This window comes from Solanum pennellii, chromosome 4 (assembly GCF_001406875.1).
Source record: "Solanum pennellii chromosome 4, SPENNV200".
NCBI lineage: Eukaryota > Viridiplantae > Streptophyta > Magnoliopsida > Solanales > Solanaceae > Solanum > Solanum pennellii.
The window spans coordinates 62,255,119-62,268,851 of record NC_028640.1 but is presented as its reverse complement, the minus strand read 5'-3'; the positions used below and the strand labels follow the sequence as shown (position 1 = coordinate 62,268,851).

The 13,733-nt window shown below is 38.7% G+C and overlaps 3 protein-coding genes across 3 annotated transcripts; 1 reads left to right on the top strand and 2 right to left on the bottom strand.

Annotated features, from left to right (window-relative positions):
* Positions 1 to 6,418: 6,418 nt before the first annotated feature.
* On the bottom strand, positions 6,419 to 7,122 carry LOC107017196 (auxin-responsive protein SAUR68-like). The gene has a single exon (XM_015217467.2). The coding sequence runs from the start codon at positions 7,014 to 7,016 to the stop codon at positions 6,570 to 6,572; it is 447 nt and encodes a 148-aa protein (XP_015072953.1). The 5' UTR covers positions 7,017 to 7,122; the 3' UTR covers positions 6,419 to 6,569.
* Positions 7,123 to 7,791: 669 nt separating this feature from the next.
* LOC107017338 (auxin-responsive protein SAUR68-like) lies at positions 7,792 to 10,864 on the top strand. The gene has a single exon (XM_027916268.1). It carries the CDS (start codon positions 10,228 to 10,230, stop codon positions 10,672 to 10,674), a length of 447 nt encoding a protein of 148 aa, XP_027772069.1. The 5' UTR covers positions 7,792 to 10,227; the 3' UTR covers positions 10,675 to 10,864.
* Positions 10,865 to 11,611: 747 nt separating this feature from the next.
* LOC107017346 (auxin-responsive protein SAUR68-like) lies at positions 11,612 to 12,404 on the bottom strand. The gene has a single exon (XM_015217598.2). The coding sequence runs from the start codon at positions 12,196 to 12,198 to the stop codon at positions 11,752 to 11,754; it is 447 nt and encodes a 148-aa protein (XP_015073084.1). The 5' UTR covers positions 12,199 to 12,404; the 3' UTR covers positions 11,612 to 11,751.
* Between the last annotated feature and the right edge of the window lie 1,329 nt (positions 12,405 to 13,733).

Here is a 13,733-nt window from a genome sequence, read left to right as displayed (position 1 = left end):
CATCACCGCCACGGACAAATCAGAAAAAACCAATCCGGCCCATGCCGCCTGGAAAGCCGTGGATGGCCAGATCCGATCATGTTTGATTGCGGTCATCTCTCCCACGGTTCAGAAACACGTCCGATCCTACACAACTGCTTCAGCCCTGTGGACGGCCCTCGCAACACGCTATGCATCAATTTCCCACTCTCATATTTTTCAATTGCGTGATCGTCTCCACACAATTACCAAAGGCACGAAAACTATGGCGGAGTATTTAGACGAGGTCTCCACCATCATCACAGCCCTCGACACCGTGAACGAAATCATTCCCGAAAAAGATCTCGTCATGTGCGTCGTTCGGGGGCTCCCATCAGCTTACTCCTCCATTAAACAGGCGGTTCGCATCAGTCCAACGCCCGTTGACCTGACTACTCTCTCCTCGTGGCTAAAAAGTGAAGAAATCAACGTGGATCTGGAGAGCAAACTTCTTCTCCGAGAAGCCGCTGTTATGGAGCCGGCCACCGCCCTCACCGCAAGCCAGAACTATCGCGGGGGGCGTGGTGGCGGCCGGCAGGGGAGCCGCGGCGGCTACGGCAGAAACAGCGGAGGCCGCGGGCGCGGCGGTCGGCAGGGCAGTCGTCCGCCGTACGACGGTCAGCAGCACGGCAGCAACAACAGCCTGCACTCCTTCGGCAGCGGCGGGCAGTCATCTTCCAGCGGCGGGCAGGGCACTTACGAGCGGGATCGTCCAACTTGTCAAATCTGTCAGAAAACAGGACACACCGCTGCTCGTTGCTGGTTTCGGTATGAGGAGAGCCGAAATAGTGATAACCGTGCCAATTATGCATCTCAAGCCGGCCCTTCCTCTGAATGGCTGTTGGATACTGGGGCCAACATGCACGTTACTTCTGATCTATCCAAGCTTAACGCTCCAAATCCATATCATGGCTCCAATGGTATTACTGTTGGCAACGGTGAGTCCCTTAATATTTCTCACACTGGCACGGGTACCATTAAAACCCCCACCGCTATCTTTCACCTAGGTAACCTTACCCACGTCCCTTCTATTAAATCCAATCTCCTTTCAGTTCACCAATTCACAAAAGACAATAATTGCTCACTCTTGTTCACCTCTAATGATTTTCAGATCCTAGACAATACTACCAAGAGGGTGATTTTTCAGGGCCCCTGTGAGCATGGTCTGTACGTTCTTCCTGGCACAAGTTCGTCTGCCCACCCAGTTTCAGAAAGCGTTCCTGTGGCTCCGGTGGCTCTTTCGGCTGATGGCCACAGTCTGTTGTGGCACAGTCGTCTGGGTCACCCGTCTACTCAAATAATAAATTCTTTAATGTCTCAATTAGGTTTTTCTTCCATTCATGTAAACAATTGTGACTCCTGTTCAATTGCTAAATCTCATAAATTACCTTTTACTTTATCTGAGAAGCGTACAACTGCACCTTTTCAACTTATTCATTCTGACCTATGGGGTCCTACTGCTGTTCCTTCATTTGCTGGTTTTCGCTATTATATTTGTTTTGTGGATGATTTTACAAAATACACTTGGTTGTACCCACTAAAACACAAATCACAGGCATACACCACCTTTGTCACTTTTGAAAAAATGGTCAAAACACAATTCAATTCTCATGTTAAACTTTTTCGAAGTGACAATGGAAAGGAATATGTCAATAACATCTTTGGCCAGTTTCTGCAATCCCTGGGAATTATACATCAAACCTCCTGTCCATACACTCCCGAACAGAATGGGGTGGCTGAGCGTAAGCATCGCCATCTCATTGAAACGGTGGTTACTCTTCTACATCAATCTCATCTCCCTGTCTCCTTTTGGGTAGAAGCTCTAGCCACCGCAAACTACCTCATTAACAGAATGCCCAGTCACACTCTCTCCAACAAATCACCCTATCAACTCCTTTACCAAGAACTTCCCAATTATACCAACCTCCGCGTCTTTGGGTGTCTTGCCTACCCTTGGCTACGCCCTCATATTACTCACAAATTACAACCCCGATCCCGTCCTTGTATTTTTTTGGGCTATCATCCTACCTCCAAGGGTTATCGCTGTCTTGACCCACAAACTCATAAAGTCTACATATCTCGTCATGTCAAATTTGTCGAAAATGAGTTTCCCTACGAGTCTATTTCCTCCTCCACAAATACATCATTCATTGGCGTCCTTCCCCTTTTTCCAACATACTCACAGGGTCCCTCACCACCTTCCCCCACACCTCCACCCACTACCCAACCACCCCTCATCACCCCTTCGACCGTCACCCACAATACACCCGCAACCACCACCCACACTCACAACCAACCCGAACCACCCCATACCCACAACATCTCCAGCCCGATCCGTTTTGGGTCCTTCCCGGCCACCCCCGAATCACCACCGCCCGTGCCACCCCCCAATACTCATCCCATGTTAACCCGTGGCAAAGCCGGTATCTTTAAACCCAAAACCTTTCAGGCTACCATACTACCAAATACACCCCTTCCCGATAGTGAACCAACAACCTACTCTGTTGCCTCAAAAAATGCTTATTGGCGTCATGCTATGGATGACGAGTTTAAGGCTTTGACTGATCAGAAAACTTGGGTTCTTGTACCTAAGCCCCATGGGCGGCACCCAGTGGGCTGTAAATGGGTGTACAAAATTAAACACAATGCGGATGGCAGTATTTCCAGGTACAAGGCTCGTTTGGTTGCTAAAGGCTACAATCAGGAGTATGGGCTTGATTACTCCGAGACATTCAGTCCTGTTATTCGGCAGGAAACCATTCGCCTGGTACTGTCACTCGCCGTGCGCAACAATTGGCTCATCAATCAGTTGGATGTTTCCAATGCTTTTCTTCATGGCATGCTTGATGAAACTATCTACATGACGCAACCACCGGGCTATGTTGATCCCCGCTTCCCTCAACATGTTTGCAAACTCCAGAAGTCTCTGTATGGGCTCAAGCAAGCCCCCCGTGCTTGGTACACACGTCTGAAAACGTTCCTCCAGGGACTCGGCTTCACGTGTTGCGTACACGACACGAGTCTGTTTACTCGACATTCAGCACACGGTACAGTCATTCTTCTTGTCTATGTAGATGATATCATTATTACAGGCTCTACTGCAGCTCTCATTCAGGATGTCACTCGAGCTATGCATACTACCTTCAAAATGAAGGACCTTGGCCCGTTACATTATTTTCTGGGAATGGAGGTTTCTCGGACAGGCAGCGGCTTGTTTCTTCATCAGTCAAAATATGCTCGAGATCTGTTGCAGAAAGCTGGACTGGAAAAATGCACCAGTCAACCAACACCGATGGCAGTCTCTTCGTCTACGAATGGAGCCGACACCCCCTTTGCCGATATCACCCACTTCCGCAGCCTCATTGGGGCTCTACAGTATCTGGCCATTACCCGTCCTGACATCCAGTTTGCTGTCAACCGAGTTGCTCAGCGCATGCATCAACCAAGTGAACATGATTACCATTGTCTAAAACGCATTCTCAGGTACATTTTTGGCACTCTTGGTCGTGGTTTACTCATTCGACCCGGGGACTTGGAGCTTCGGGGTTTCTCAGATTCAGATTGGGCGAATGATAAAAATGACAGAAAATCTACATCGGGGTTTCTCGTTTTTTTGGGGCCGAACCTGATCTCCTGGTGTACAAAAAAACAACCCAAGGTCTCTCGGTCCTCGACTGAAGCTGAATACCGCGCCCTTGCTCTTCTTGCTGCTGAGACCATGTGGGTCACATATATTCTTCGCGAACTCCGCGCCACTCACACTGTTCCTGCTCTCTATTGTGACAACAAATCAACCATCTGTGTGGCCAAGAATTCCGTCCTACACACCAGAATGAAGCATGTTGATACCGATTGTCTCTTTGTTCGCGATGAAGTTCAGGCCGGCACCATGACTGTGCAGTATGTACCCACTGAAGAACAACCGGCTGATATTCTCACCAAGCCTCTCCCGAGCCGACAGCACGATTACCTCAGTTCCAAGCTTCCGTTCGCTTCCGCTCAGCTCAGCTTGAGGGGGAATAATAACAGATAGTATTAAATAATAGTATTAAATAATATTAGTATTTATTGTGTACTAATCCTAGTCCTATTAGGATTAGTACTCCTTAATCCTAGTCCTATTAGGATTAGTACTCCTTCCTATATCTCCTATATATATCTCCCATGTATTCCCTTATTAGGTTAACACTTCAATACAATCAATATTCCTTCAGAATGAATGTTTGATGAGAAAAAAGTTACCTCCATTTTCAATTGATCAAATTTCTTATGCAATTTTTCAAGATGTTCTTTTGTTTCTTACATGCAGAACAAATTGATTTTTCTTTCCACTCATTTACCGATTCATATTCTGTATTTAAAATTTCTCTACCACTTGCTTTTTATAAGAGGGAAAACCTTTTAAATTAGATGTTCTCATAAATTCTTTTTTACTAACTATAATATTTGAAATATTCTAATAGGAAAATAATGAATTTTGATGGATTAACATAAGTTAGAAAATGGAAAAAAAGTTAATTTTTATACTTAATTTAATGAGATGAGATTGAAATTGAATCTATCTTGAATAATAGGTAAGTTAAATATTCTAGGATAAGATTGAATGTAAACTTCATTCATTGCTTTTCTTTTCACTCTTTTTTTCTCTTAAATTTATTTTCTTTATATTTGATTTCAAATTTAATGCAAACGTCTTGTATTTAGTTAAACTAAGTTAACTTTAAACGGATATCACAATAAGTGAAATAAATCAAAGAAAACATTAAAATGGAAGTACACTTATAATTTATTTCTTGATAGTATTTTTAAATAAAAACACACGTATTTTTCTTAATAAAATTAAAATACGGAAAGATAATAAAAGAGAAATAATTTAAAATGAGGAGGGGAATGAATATTTTACAAAGAAATAAATAAAAATAGTTAGATATATATGTGTTTTTATGTCAATAATTAAATGTACTGACTAATTATAAATAAACCAAAAAGAAGAAGTAGATATATTCACTTGACTTTAAAAGAGTGTGCACATTTTCTGTGTTGGCATTTATAAAATATTTATTTAATTTTAAAGTAATTCGAGAGAGAGGGTAATAAGATCTTAGAGTGTTGCCTAGGGTCTCATTTATCAATATTTGTTGTACTTCATGTCATTTCATTAAAATTGAACTATTCTAAAAATGAGCGGTAAGTTATACAATTGTGTTAATTATTTATGCTAATAAAAGTGATTTGAGGATTCAACAAGGGGGATATTGATAGAAAACATTAAATGACACATGAGATTTAATTAGAATTAACTAAACTATTGAGTTAGTCAAGGAAATTTTCCATGGAATAATGAATTTTGTGACTTACTTATGCCTTAAAATCTATCATTTTGGTAAAGAGCAAATGTACATATTATAGCATCTTATCTCATTTTTATGAAGCATCAGATTGTGGTCAAATAGAGTGGTATAATTCAATGTGGTATGATGTTCATTACAATTGTGTACTATTCTCTCTAAAGACTATTTTAATTTGAGCCAACCTTTATTACAAGACTTGTTAGCTAAAGATGAAAAAGAGTTTGACTTCGATCATCCAATGGGTAGTCTCACAATACCTTGCAAAGAGGACGTGCTCGTTCATCTCATGTCATCATGGATTTTATCATAGTGCAAATTCTTTTGCACCATGAAGTTTTGTATAGTACGTAGTAGCACTTAGAAATTAGAAAGTGGAGATCCGCAGAAGTTATTATGGTTGTATTCTCTTAAACAATTTCGTTAATTCTTTTGGAATTTTTCTGCTGAACAGATTAATTAAGCACCTGCATTCAACAAAGTGTCATTTAGTTGCTAATATAAGCTACTTTTTGACTTATTTATTCTATGACTAAATTGCAAATTCTATCTTATCCAATATATTTGAAACTCTGTGTAGTAACCTAATGCCAAAGATTTAGAGAACTTTTAAAATGTTTCTACATTTGAAATGAAGCTAGTCTGCAATGAGTTTAAATATAGTAAGTGAGAATTTATATAGTTGATCCCACCTTATTATTTGGGACTTAGGTTATTGTAGTATTATCGGAGGTCATCGATCCCTAATGTGTAGCACGATAATACATTATAATATGAGAATTGATCATCTAATATGATCCACCATATAATACGTGGACGTTTAGATGCACAAATCCATAGGTTCAACACAGTATGATTACTATTGCTGAATGATGGTAAGAAGGAATGAGTAACATAACAAACACTTGGAGACAACACGGACTTAACTGGAAACATAAAACAAAGTTACACTTGCCATTACATGTGGTTTGCGTCAAATTTTCCTTTTATAAGTTAAAGATTTATATGTCTGGTGCTCCAAGATTGGATTGTTATGACTTCTGATGACAAAATATAAAATTGAAATCCATGAATATGGTAAATTTTCAAATAAATTAGTATTAAAATTTTGTATGATCTGCTTTACAATTGTGTACTCGTCAATGTCTGATTCTCTAAAAACTATTTTTGAGCTAGCATCTACTAAAATATGTTGTCTTTGACTCAATAAACAAGACGCTGTCGGCTTCCACTCTCTTGGTGCATAGAAGAAATGGAACAGCAGGATGAAGGAATCGAGAGGAGCACTGCTTTGTGAAGATCTCCAGCAGCTACGCCTTTCTTGACAAGTGAAATGATGTAGCTCATGAAGGCTGAATCACAGGGTAATGTAATAGGGCCACCACTTGGCAACCCAAACTCTTCTTCAGACATGCTTAAAAGTTGCCTGATGACTTCATTTTCGAGGTAAGCCAATGGAACGACGAAGCGGGCTTGATCAGCTGTATAGACTACAAAATGACCTTTCTCAACTATAGAGGATGAAGATGTACTGAAACTGTCTACATCACCATCATTTCTCGGAAATGAAATCCTCTTCCTCTGCATAGCCGCTAACTTCTGCCATTTCCTAACCATCTTGATGAGTTTCTTAGCGCTGAGCATTGCCATTTTCTTTTTGGGAGATTGAAAATAAGAAAGTTGAAAAGAAATTTAGAGACCTTTGATGGTTGAACTTATAATGCTTGTCCTTGATGATGAAAAGGCTCATGAAAGAGGTATTATTTATACAAAATAGATTTGAAGTTATTGCCACTAACCACCAAAGGCAAAGCCATGTGCCGATGCCTATTGGCCAAGTTGGTATGGGGCCTAAAATTTGCGGATGATGCTACTTTGTGATAAACAACCAATTAGGCCTATTTGGTATAATATCAGCTCATAATTGGTACTTCTCTCCAATACCAATAATTTGAAACCATTAAATGAACAATTGCTGGTGAGAAGCAAAATCATGTTCTTTTCCCTTCATTTTCATGTAGATAGGGGACACTCAACTATCATCTTGGCTAGTTGTGCTAAAAAAACCACTTCATCAAAGTTATCATGTGGCTATTTTGTTTGAGTCTTTGTCACCCTATCTTTAAATCAGGTGGTCCAGGCAAAGTTATCATCTTGATCTATTCTTGTGGATTTTGTTCTGAGGGTGTCCTTTATGTAAATCACGAGTCTTGTTCTTCAACAAATTTGTAGTCTGAATACTTTAGAGAGTAAGCAAAGCCATGTGAAACTTCATATGACATTATCTCTCACTATAGTGATCACCTATCTCTCTTGACCACCACTAAATATTTTGATATGAAACTTGTAACAACAAACTTTCACTTGGGTTTTTCTAAAATCCTTTAGTCTTTATTCTTATTTTTATAAATGAGGGAGTGCTAGAACTTTTCTTATTATTCCTAATGAGTTAACGGACCTCTTGCTTGCAAAACAAGAAAAAAGGAACTAGAGAGAACTAAATATTCTAGGATAGGGTCAACATAATAACTATTGCTCTCTTCTTGACTCGATTAGCTGCCAAAATAGCTGATCATTGATCCTACTCAGGGACATGCAGTGCAATATCAAACTCCAAAACTAGCATGTATGCATATACTCCATCAACTTTCTGTTCCCACTAACTCTTATACAAAGTCCCAGTTTTATGTGATGAAGAAGTGTTTCCATTGGTCTTTGAGTTTGTTGAAAAATCCTCTTGTTTCGTTCAATCCAGATGTTGTGTATAACTGTTGCAAAACTGTCGTTTAAGATGATACCCCTTGCTTGTTTACCCCTTGAATTTTTATCCACCCATTTCCACTCATCTTTCCATTCGAGTATGCCTCTGTGACATGTTTGCAATGCTAGTATTGATGTCCATAATGCTTTGGCATAGGGGCATTAAAAAGATAAATGATCCTCAATGTGCCTTGCATTTGTACCCATAGTATAAATATATGTTTTCCTTCAGCACAAGTATGACATACCTCATTTCGTCATTCATGTCTATTCGTCTTAGCCCTGATGCGGTGATTCAATCCGACATTTCATTTCTCCCTTCATCATTTAATTTTTCGCATCTAAGAGCTGATCTTGCAAAAGTAGCACAGTGCGATGACAAGCGATTTGTGATCAATAAAAAGTACCGCCTTTGAGATCAGAAATTTACATCTATGGATCAGTTTTTCGGTGTCTTCCCAAGTCAGCCAGAATTTCCTCATATGCAATATCTTGTATTGGAACTTTCATAGTCCCATTAAGCTGACTTCCAATGTAGTATGTATGAATCCATGTTATTCCGTAGTTTGTCCTTCTTCAAACTCAAAACCCAAAGTAGTTTGCTTAAGGTTGCAGTATTCCATATCTTTAGATTCAACAGGTTCATCCCACAGGCACCTTTAGGGAGACATACCTTCTTTCAAGATGCGAAGGCCTTCCTGGAAATGGACGATTCTCTCTATTAGTTTCATAACCTTCTTTGACAGTAAGAACATTTGGGCCCAATAAGCATGTACACCAATTAAGACTGCTTTGATAAGTTGGATTCTCCCTGCATATGATAGCTAGACTCTTAACCATCCATGTGGTTAATTTCTGATAAGGCAATCACTGATCAGAAAAGTAAAGCTGACAATTAACCATCATACTAGGAAATCCAATCTCCTTTAACATTTTCTCAATGAAGTGCCATTCAATTGAATCATATTTTTTCGGTAGGGTCCACCTTTATCATACATCTAGAGTATCATTTCACTATTTCATAGCTTAGGATTTAAATGTTATCTGAAATAAGCCTACAAGGAATAAAAGCTAATTGACTTTGGCCAATTACCCCATCTAAACGACCTCAATTTCAACTTGATAAGATCTTAGAAATAACTTTGTACACTGTTGTGCAACAAGCTATAGGCCTAAAATCTCTTACACCTTCAGGATGGGGAGTTTTAGGTATCACGGTAACCACAGTGCTATTCACAGCTTTAAGGAACCTGTTATGCTGATTATATCCCATGTTTTCTTATAAAAAGTATGCTTTAAATTCATCAATACCTGGTGCCTTATTGTCATCAATGGCAAAGAGTGCAATCCTGGCCTCTTCTCTAGTGTCCAGCAAGCAAATTGCCCTTTGTTGGTATAGATCAATTCTGAAGTCCTGTCTCATGATAGATAAGTCTATACTAGCAATTTGTCTGCTGATGTACCCATCAAAGCCTTTGTAAAAAGTTTGTTTGAACGTCCGTAGACTTGTGTTTTGCTTAAAATTATTTCTATATATTTGTGTGTATATATACAAGTTAGGGGAATGTTTTATATACAAATTTAATGGTGACAGACAATGGCACATGAAGCTCAACATGGTTTTGCTTTCTCTGTTGCTATGAACTATTTCAAACAATAAATTTGTTTAAGAACAATATTAGGCCCCATATCAACATGTCCAAGATGAAAATCTATAGTTCACCTATCTACATGACAAAGAAAAGAGCGGAACATGGTTTTGCTTCTTACCAGCAATTGTTCATTTAATGGTTTCGAATTATTGGCGTTGAGAGAAGAAAGCAACAAACTTCTCATCTTTTAATTTCAAACTAGCTGCATTCACAAAATTTAGGCCCCATATCAGCATGGCCAACAAGCATAGGCACACGGCTTTGCCTTCGGTGGTTAGTCATGACAAAAACGTCAGCTCCAACCCAAGGCCTGTCTATATACTCCTTATATAAATAGTCTCCCATTCATGATCTTTTTTCATCATCAAGAACAAGAATTATCAATTTAGCCATCAAATATTTCTTAATATCTCATTTATTTTCTTGTTTCCAGTCATCCAAAAAAAGAAATGGCAATGCTCAGCGCCAAGAAACTCATCAAGATGGCCAGGAGATGGCAGAAGTTTGCTGCCATGCAGAGGAAGAGAATTTCATTTCCAAGAAATGGTAGTGATGCAGACAGTTGCAGTACTTCCTCATCCTCTATAGTTGAGAAAGGCCATTTTGTAGTTTACACAGCTGATCAAGCCCGCTTTGTCGTTCCATTGGCTTACCTAGAAAATGAAGTCATTAGAGAACTTTTAAGCATGTCTGAAGAAGAGTTTGGGTTGCCAAGTGGTGGCCCTATTACATTACCCTGTGATTCAGCCTTCATGAGTTACATTATTTCACTAATCAAGAGAGGTATAACTGCTGGAGATCTTCACAAAGCACTACTCCTCTCAATTCCTTCAGGCTATTGTTCAACTTCTTCTTTGCACCAAGAAAGTGGAAGCCGACAGATTCTTGTTTGTTGAGTCAAGGCCAACTTTCTTTTTGTAAATGTTAGATCAAAAATAGTTTTTAGAGAGGCGTACATTGAAGAGTACACAATTGTAAAGCACATCATAAAAATTTAATACCACTTCATTTGAAAATTCACCATATTCATGGCTTTCATTTTTCGAATTGGTTATGATCCCAACAATCTAATGTTGGATTTTTTTACCTCCTTGATTGAAGAAATAGTAGACTGTATGAAAGTTTGAAACAAAGGAGTTCATTCAATCAGCATTCAACTGTGTCTTAAACCCAAACTGTTTAATCTCAATTATATGAATCAACTTTTTGCATTATATATAAGCTAATTTTGTGGCTTGCTTATTCCTTTAATCTATTTTGGAAGAAACAAATGTACATATGGCTGATCGCTTATCATAGCATCTTATCCCATTTATTTCAAACTTATTGACAGATGCATGTAGTGCAAATACACAGGATAAATGAGAGAAGGTCGTCTAAATCTTTCAAGCCATATCCTAGTGGACCTTTAGGAGAACGGATATGTAGGTATAATTATATGATGTTGGAAGATGATAAGAAGGAATGAGTTAAGCCAATAACATATCACATAGGGTGCTAATATTACAAACCCTTGGAGCTAATGTGGACTTAACTGAGAACATAAACCAACTGACGGATAAGCATAACCATCCTTCGTTGATGAACCGTCTTTTGACTTAAAAGACAAACTTTTAATAACTGGAATGAATGAACCTGATTAGAGCATAATGCATAAAGGTGATTCATATAATTGAGACTAAACTGTTGGGGTTTGAGATAGCTGAATTATTGTTAATTGATTGATCTACTCGGTGTCATTTTCATATCATCTAGTCCTTCTGTCAAGGAGGTTCCAAAATCCAACATTAGATGCTTAAGACTTCTCTTAAAAAAATTGAAAAGTGAAAGCCATGACTCATGAATATGGTGAATTTTTAAATAAAGTAGTATTCAATTTGTATGATGTTCTATACAATTGTGTACTTTTAAATGTCTACTTCTCTACATACTATTTTGGAACTAGCATCAGCGAAAAATATGTTGTCCTTGACTCAATAAACAAGAAGCTGTCGGCTTCCACTTTCTTGGTTCATAGAAGAAATGGAACAGCAGCATGAAGGAATCGAGAGGAGCACTACTCTGTGAAGATCTCCAGGGGCTACACCCCTCTTGATTAGTGAAATAATGTAACTCATGAAGGCTGAATCACAGGGTAATGTAATAGGGCCACCACTTGGCAACCCAAACTCTTCTTCAGACATGCTTAAAGGTTGCCTAATGACCTCATTTTTGAGGTAGGCCAATGGAACGATGAAGCGAGCTTGATCAGCTGTATATATTACGAAATGGACTTTTTGAACCATAGAGGATGGAGATGCACTGCAACTGTCAACATCACTAGCATTTCTTGGAAATGAAATCCTCTTCCTTTGCATAGCGGCAAACTTCTGACATTTCCTGTCCATCTTGATGAGTTTCTTAGCGCTGACCATTGCCATTTGTTTTTTTGGAAGATCGAAAATAAGAAAGTAGCAAGAAATTTAGAGACCTTTGATAGTTGAACTGATGATGCTTGTCCTTGATGATGAAAAGGCTCATGAAAGAGGGACTATTCATACAAAACGGAGCTGAAGTTCCTGTCACTAACCATCGAAGGCAAAAGCATGTGCCGATGTTTGTTGGCCAAGTTGGCATGGGGCCTAAAATTTGTGGAGGAATCTAGTTATATGTGCTATAATATCATCTCATAAATGGTACTTCTCACCAATGCCAATAATTAGAAACCATTTTGAAAGAGTTGGTTTGGTTCTTGTGAAATCAAACTAAATGAAAAATGAATTAACATGAATATTTGGTAGGAAGACAATTAATACAAACTAAAAGTCAAGATAATATCTTGGTAGGTGAAGTTTAGGCAAATCATAAAATGGTTTCTTATTCTTAACCTTGACATTTTTGACATATAGCGATGTTATGGATTACATCAATAGGATGAATTCATTCCTATAAATAGGTAGCTCTTAATTTATTTTCAAAATATCCTCTCACTTTCCTTCTCACTTCTAAGGCATTTGTGTTATCTCTCTTGTAGTATTTCACTTGTATTCTTTGTAGAGTGAAATAAATATTGGTGCAGTTGTTCTTTGGTGGACGTAGGATCATTTTAATCCGAACCACGTTGAATATCGTTGTTCTTCCTTGTTCTTTAATTTTGCGTTTCCGCTAACACATTAAATGAACAATTGCTGGTGAGAAGCAAAACCACATTGTTCTCCCTTCATTTTCATGTAGATAGGGGACACTTGACTATCAGTTTGGCTAGTTGTGCTTGAAAAATCACTTCATTAAATTCATCATGTGGGCTGTGGCTATCTGTTTTGGTCTTTGTCGGTCCAGGCAAAGTCATCATTATTGTTCTTCAACATATTTATGGTTGAATACTTTTGAGAGTAAGCAAAACTATTGTCTCTCACCATTGAAACTTTATCCGCCATTGTTTCTCACCAGTAGTCACCTACTTCTCTTGACCATCACTAAATATTTCAAGCTGAAACTTGTATATATACACACACATACTGTATGTGTTTATGGTGACAACCTGATAGAATGTATGCTTTCACTTAACGAGTAATGGACCAGGTCCCTTACTTCAACTCAGAGAATTACCAGAAAGTTGAATGCAGTAAAATCAACACAATGATTTTACGTGGAAACCTCCTTGCTTAAGGGAGTAAAACCACGACCTGTCTCACAGGATTTTCAATCGTTTTCACTAATCTTCAAAAGCAAAAGCGAAACACGATTACACCAAATGTAAGAAAGAGTTATCAATCTTACCGTTAAGCAATAGACCTCTATTGCTCAACAAGCCAAAGTAGAAAAACAATCTACCCACTAAGCAATCCCACCTGGACAACCTAGACTTTTAACTCAACACACCAATTCCTTTATAGATTTAGGAGTGGTTTACAATTTAAGAACAAGAGAATAAATTCCTAAAACAACTAGACGAAAAGCTCCAGATGTTGCTGTT

What these genes read in the sequence shown, in the direction of transcription:
- LOC107017196 (XM_015217467.2), bottom strand. Translation starts at nt 7,016, where the DNA reads ATGGCAATGCTCAGCGCTAAGAAACTCATCAAGATGGTTAGGAAATGG.
- LOC107017338 (XM_027916268.1), top strand. Translation starts at nt 10,228, where the DNA reads ATGGCAATGCTCAGCGCCAAGAAACTCATCAAGATGGCCAGGAGATGG.
- LOC107017346 (XM_015217598.2), bottom strand. Translation starts at nt 12,198, where the DNA reads ATGGCAATGGTCAGCGCTAAGAAACTCATCAAGATGGACAGGAAATGT.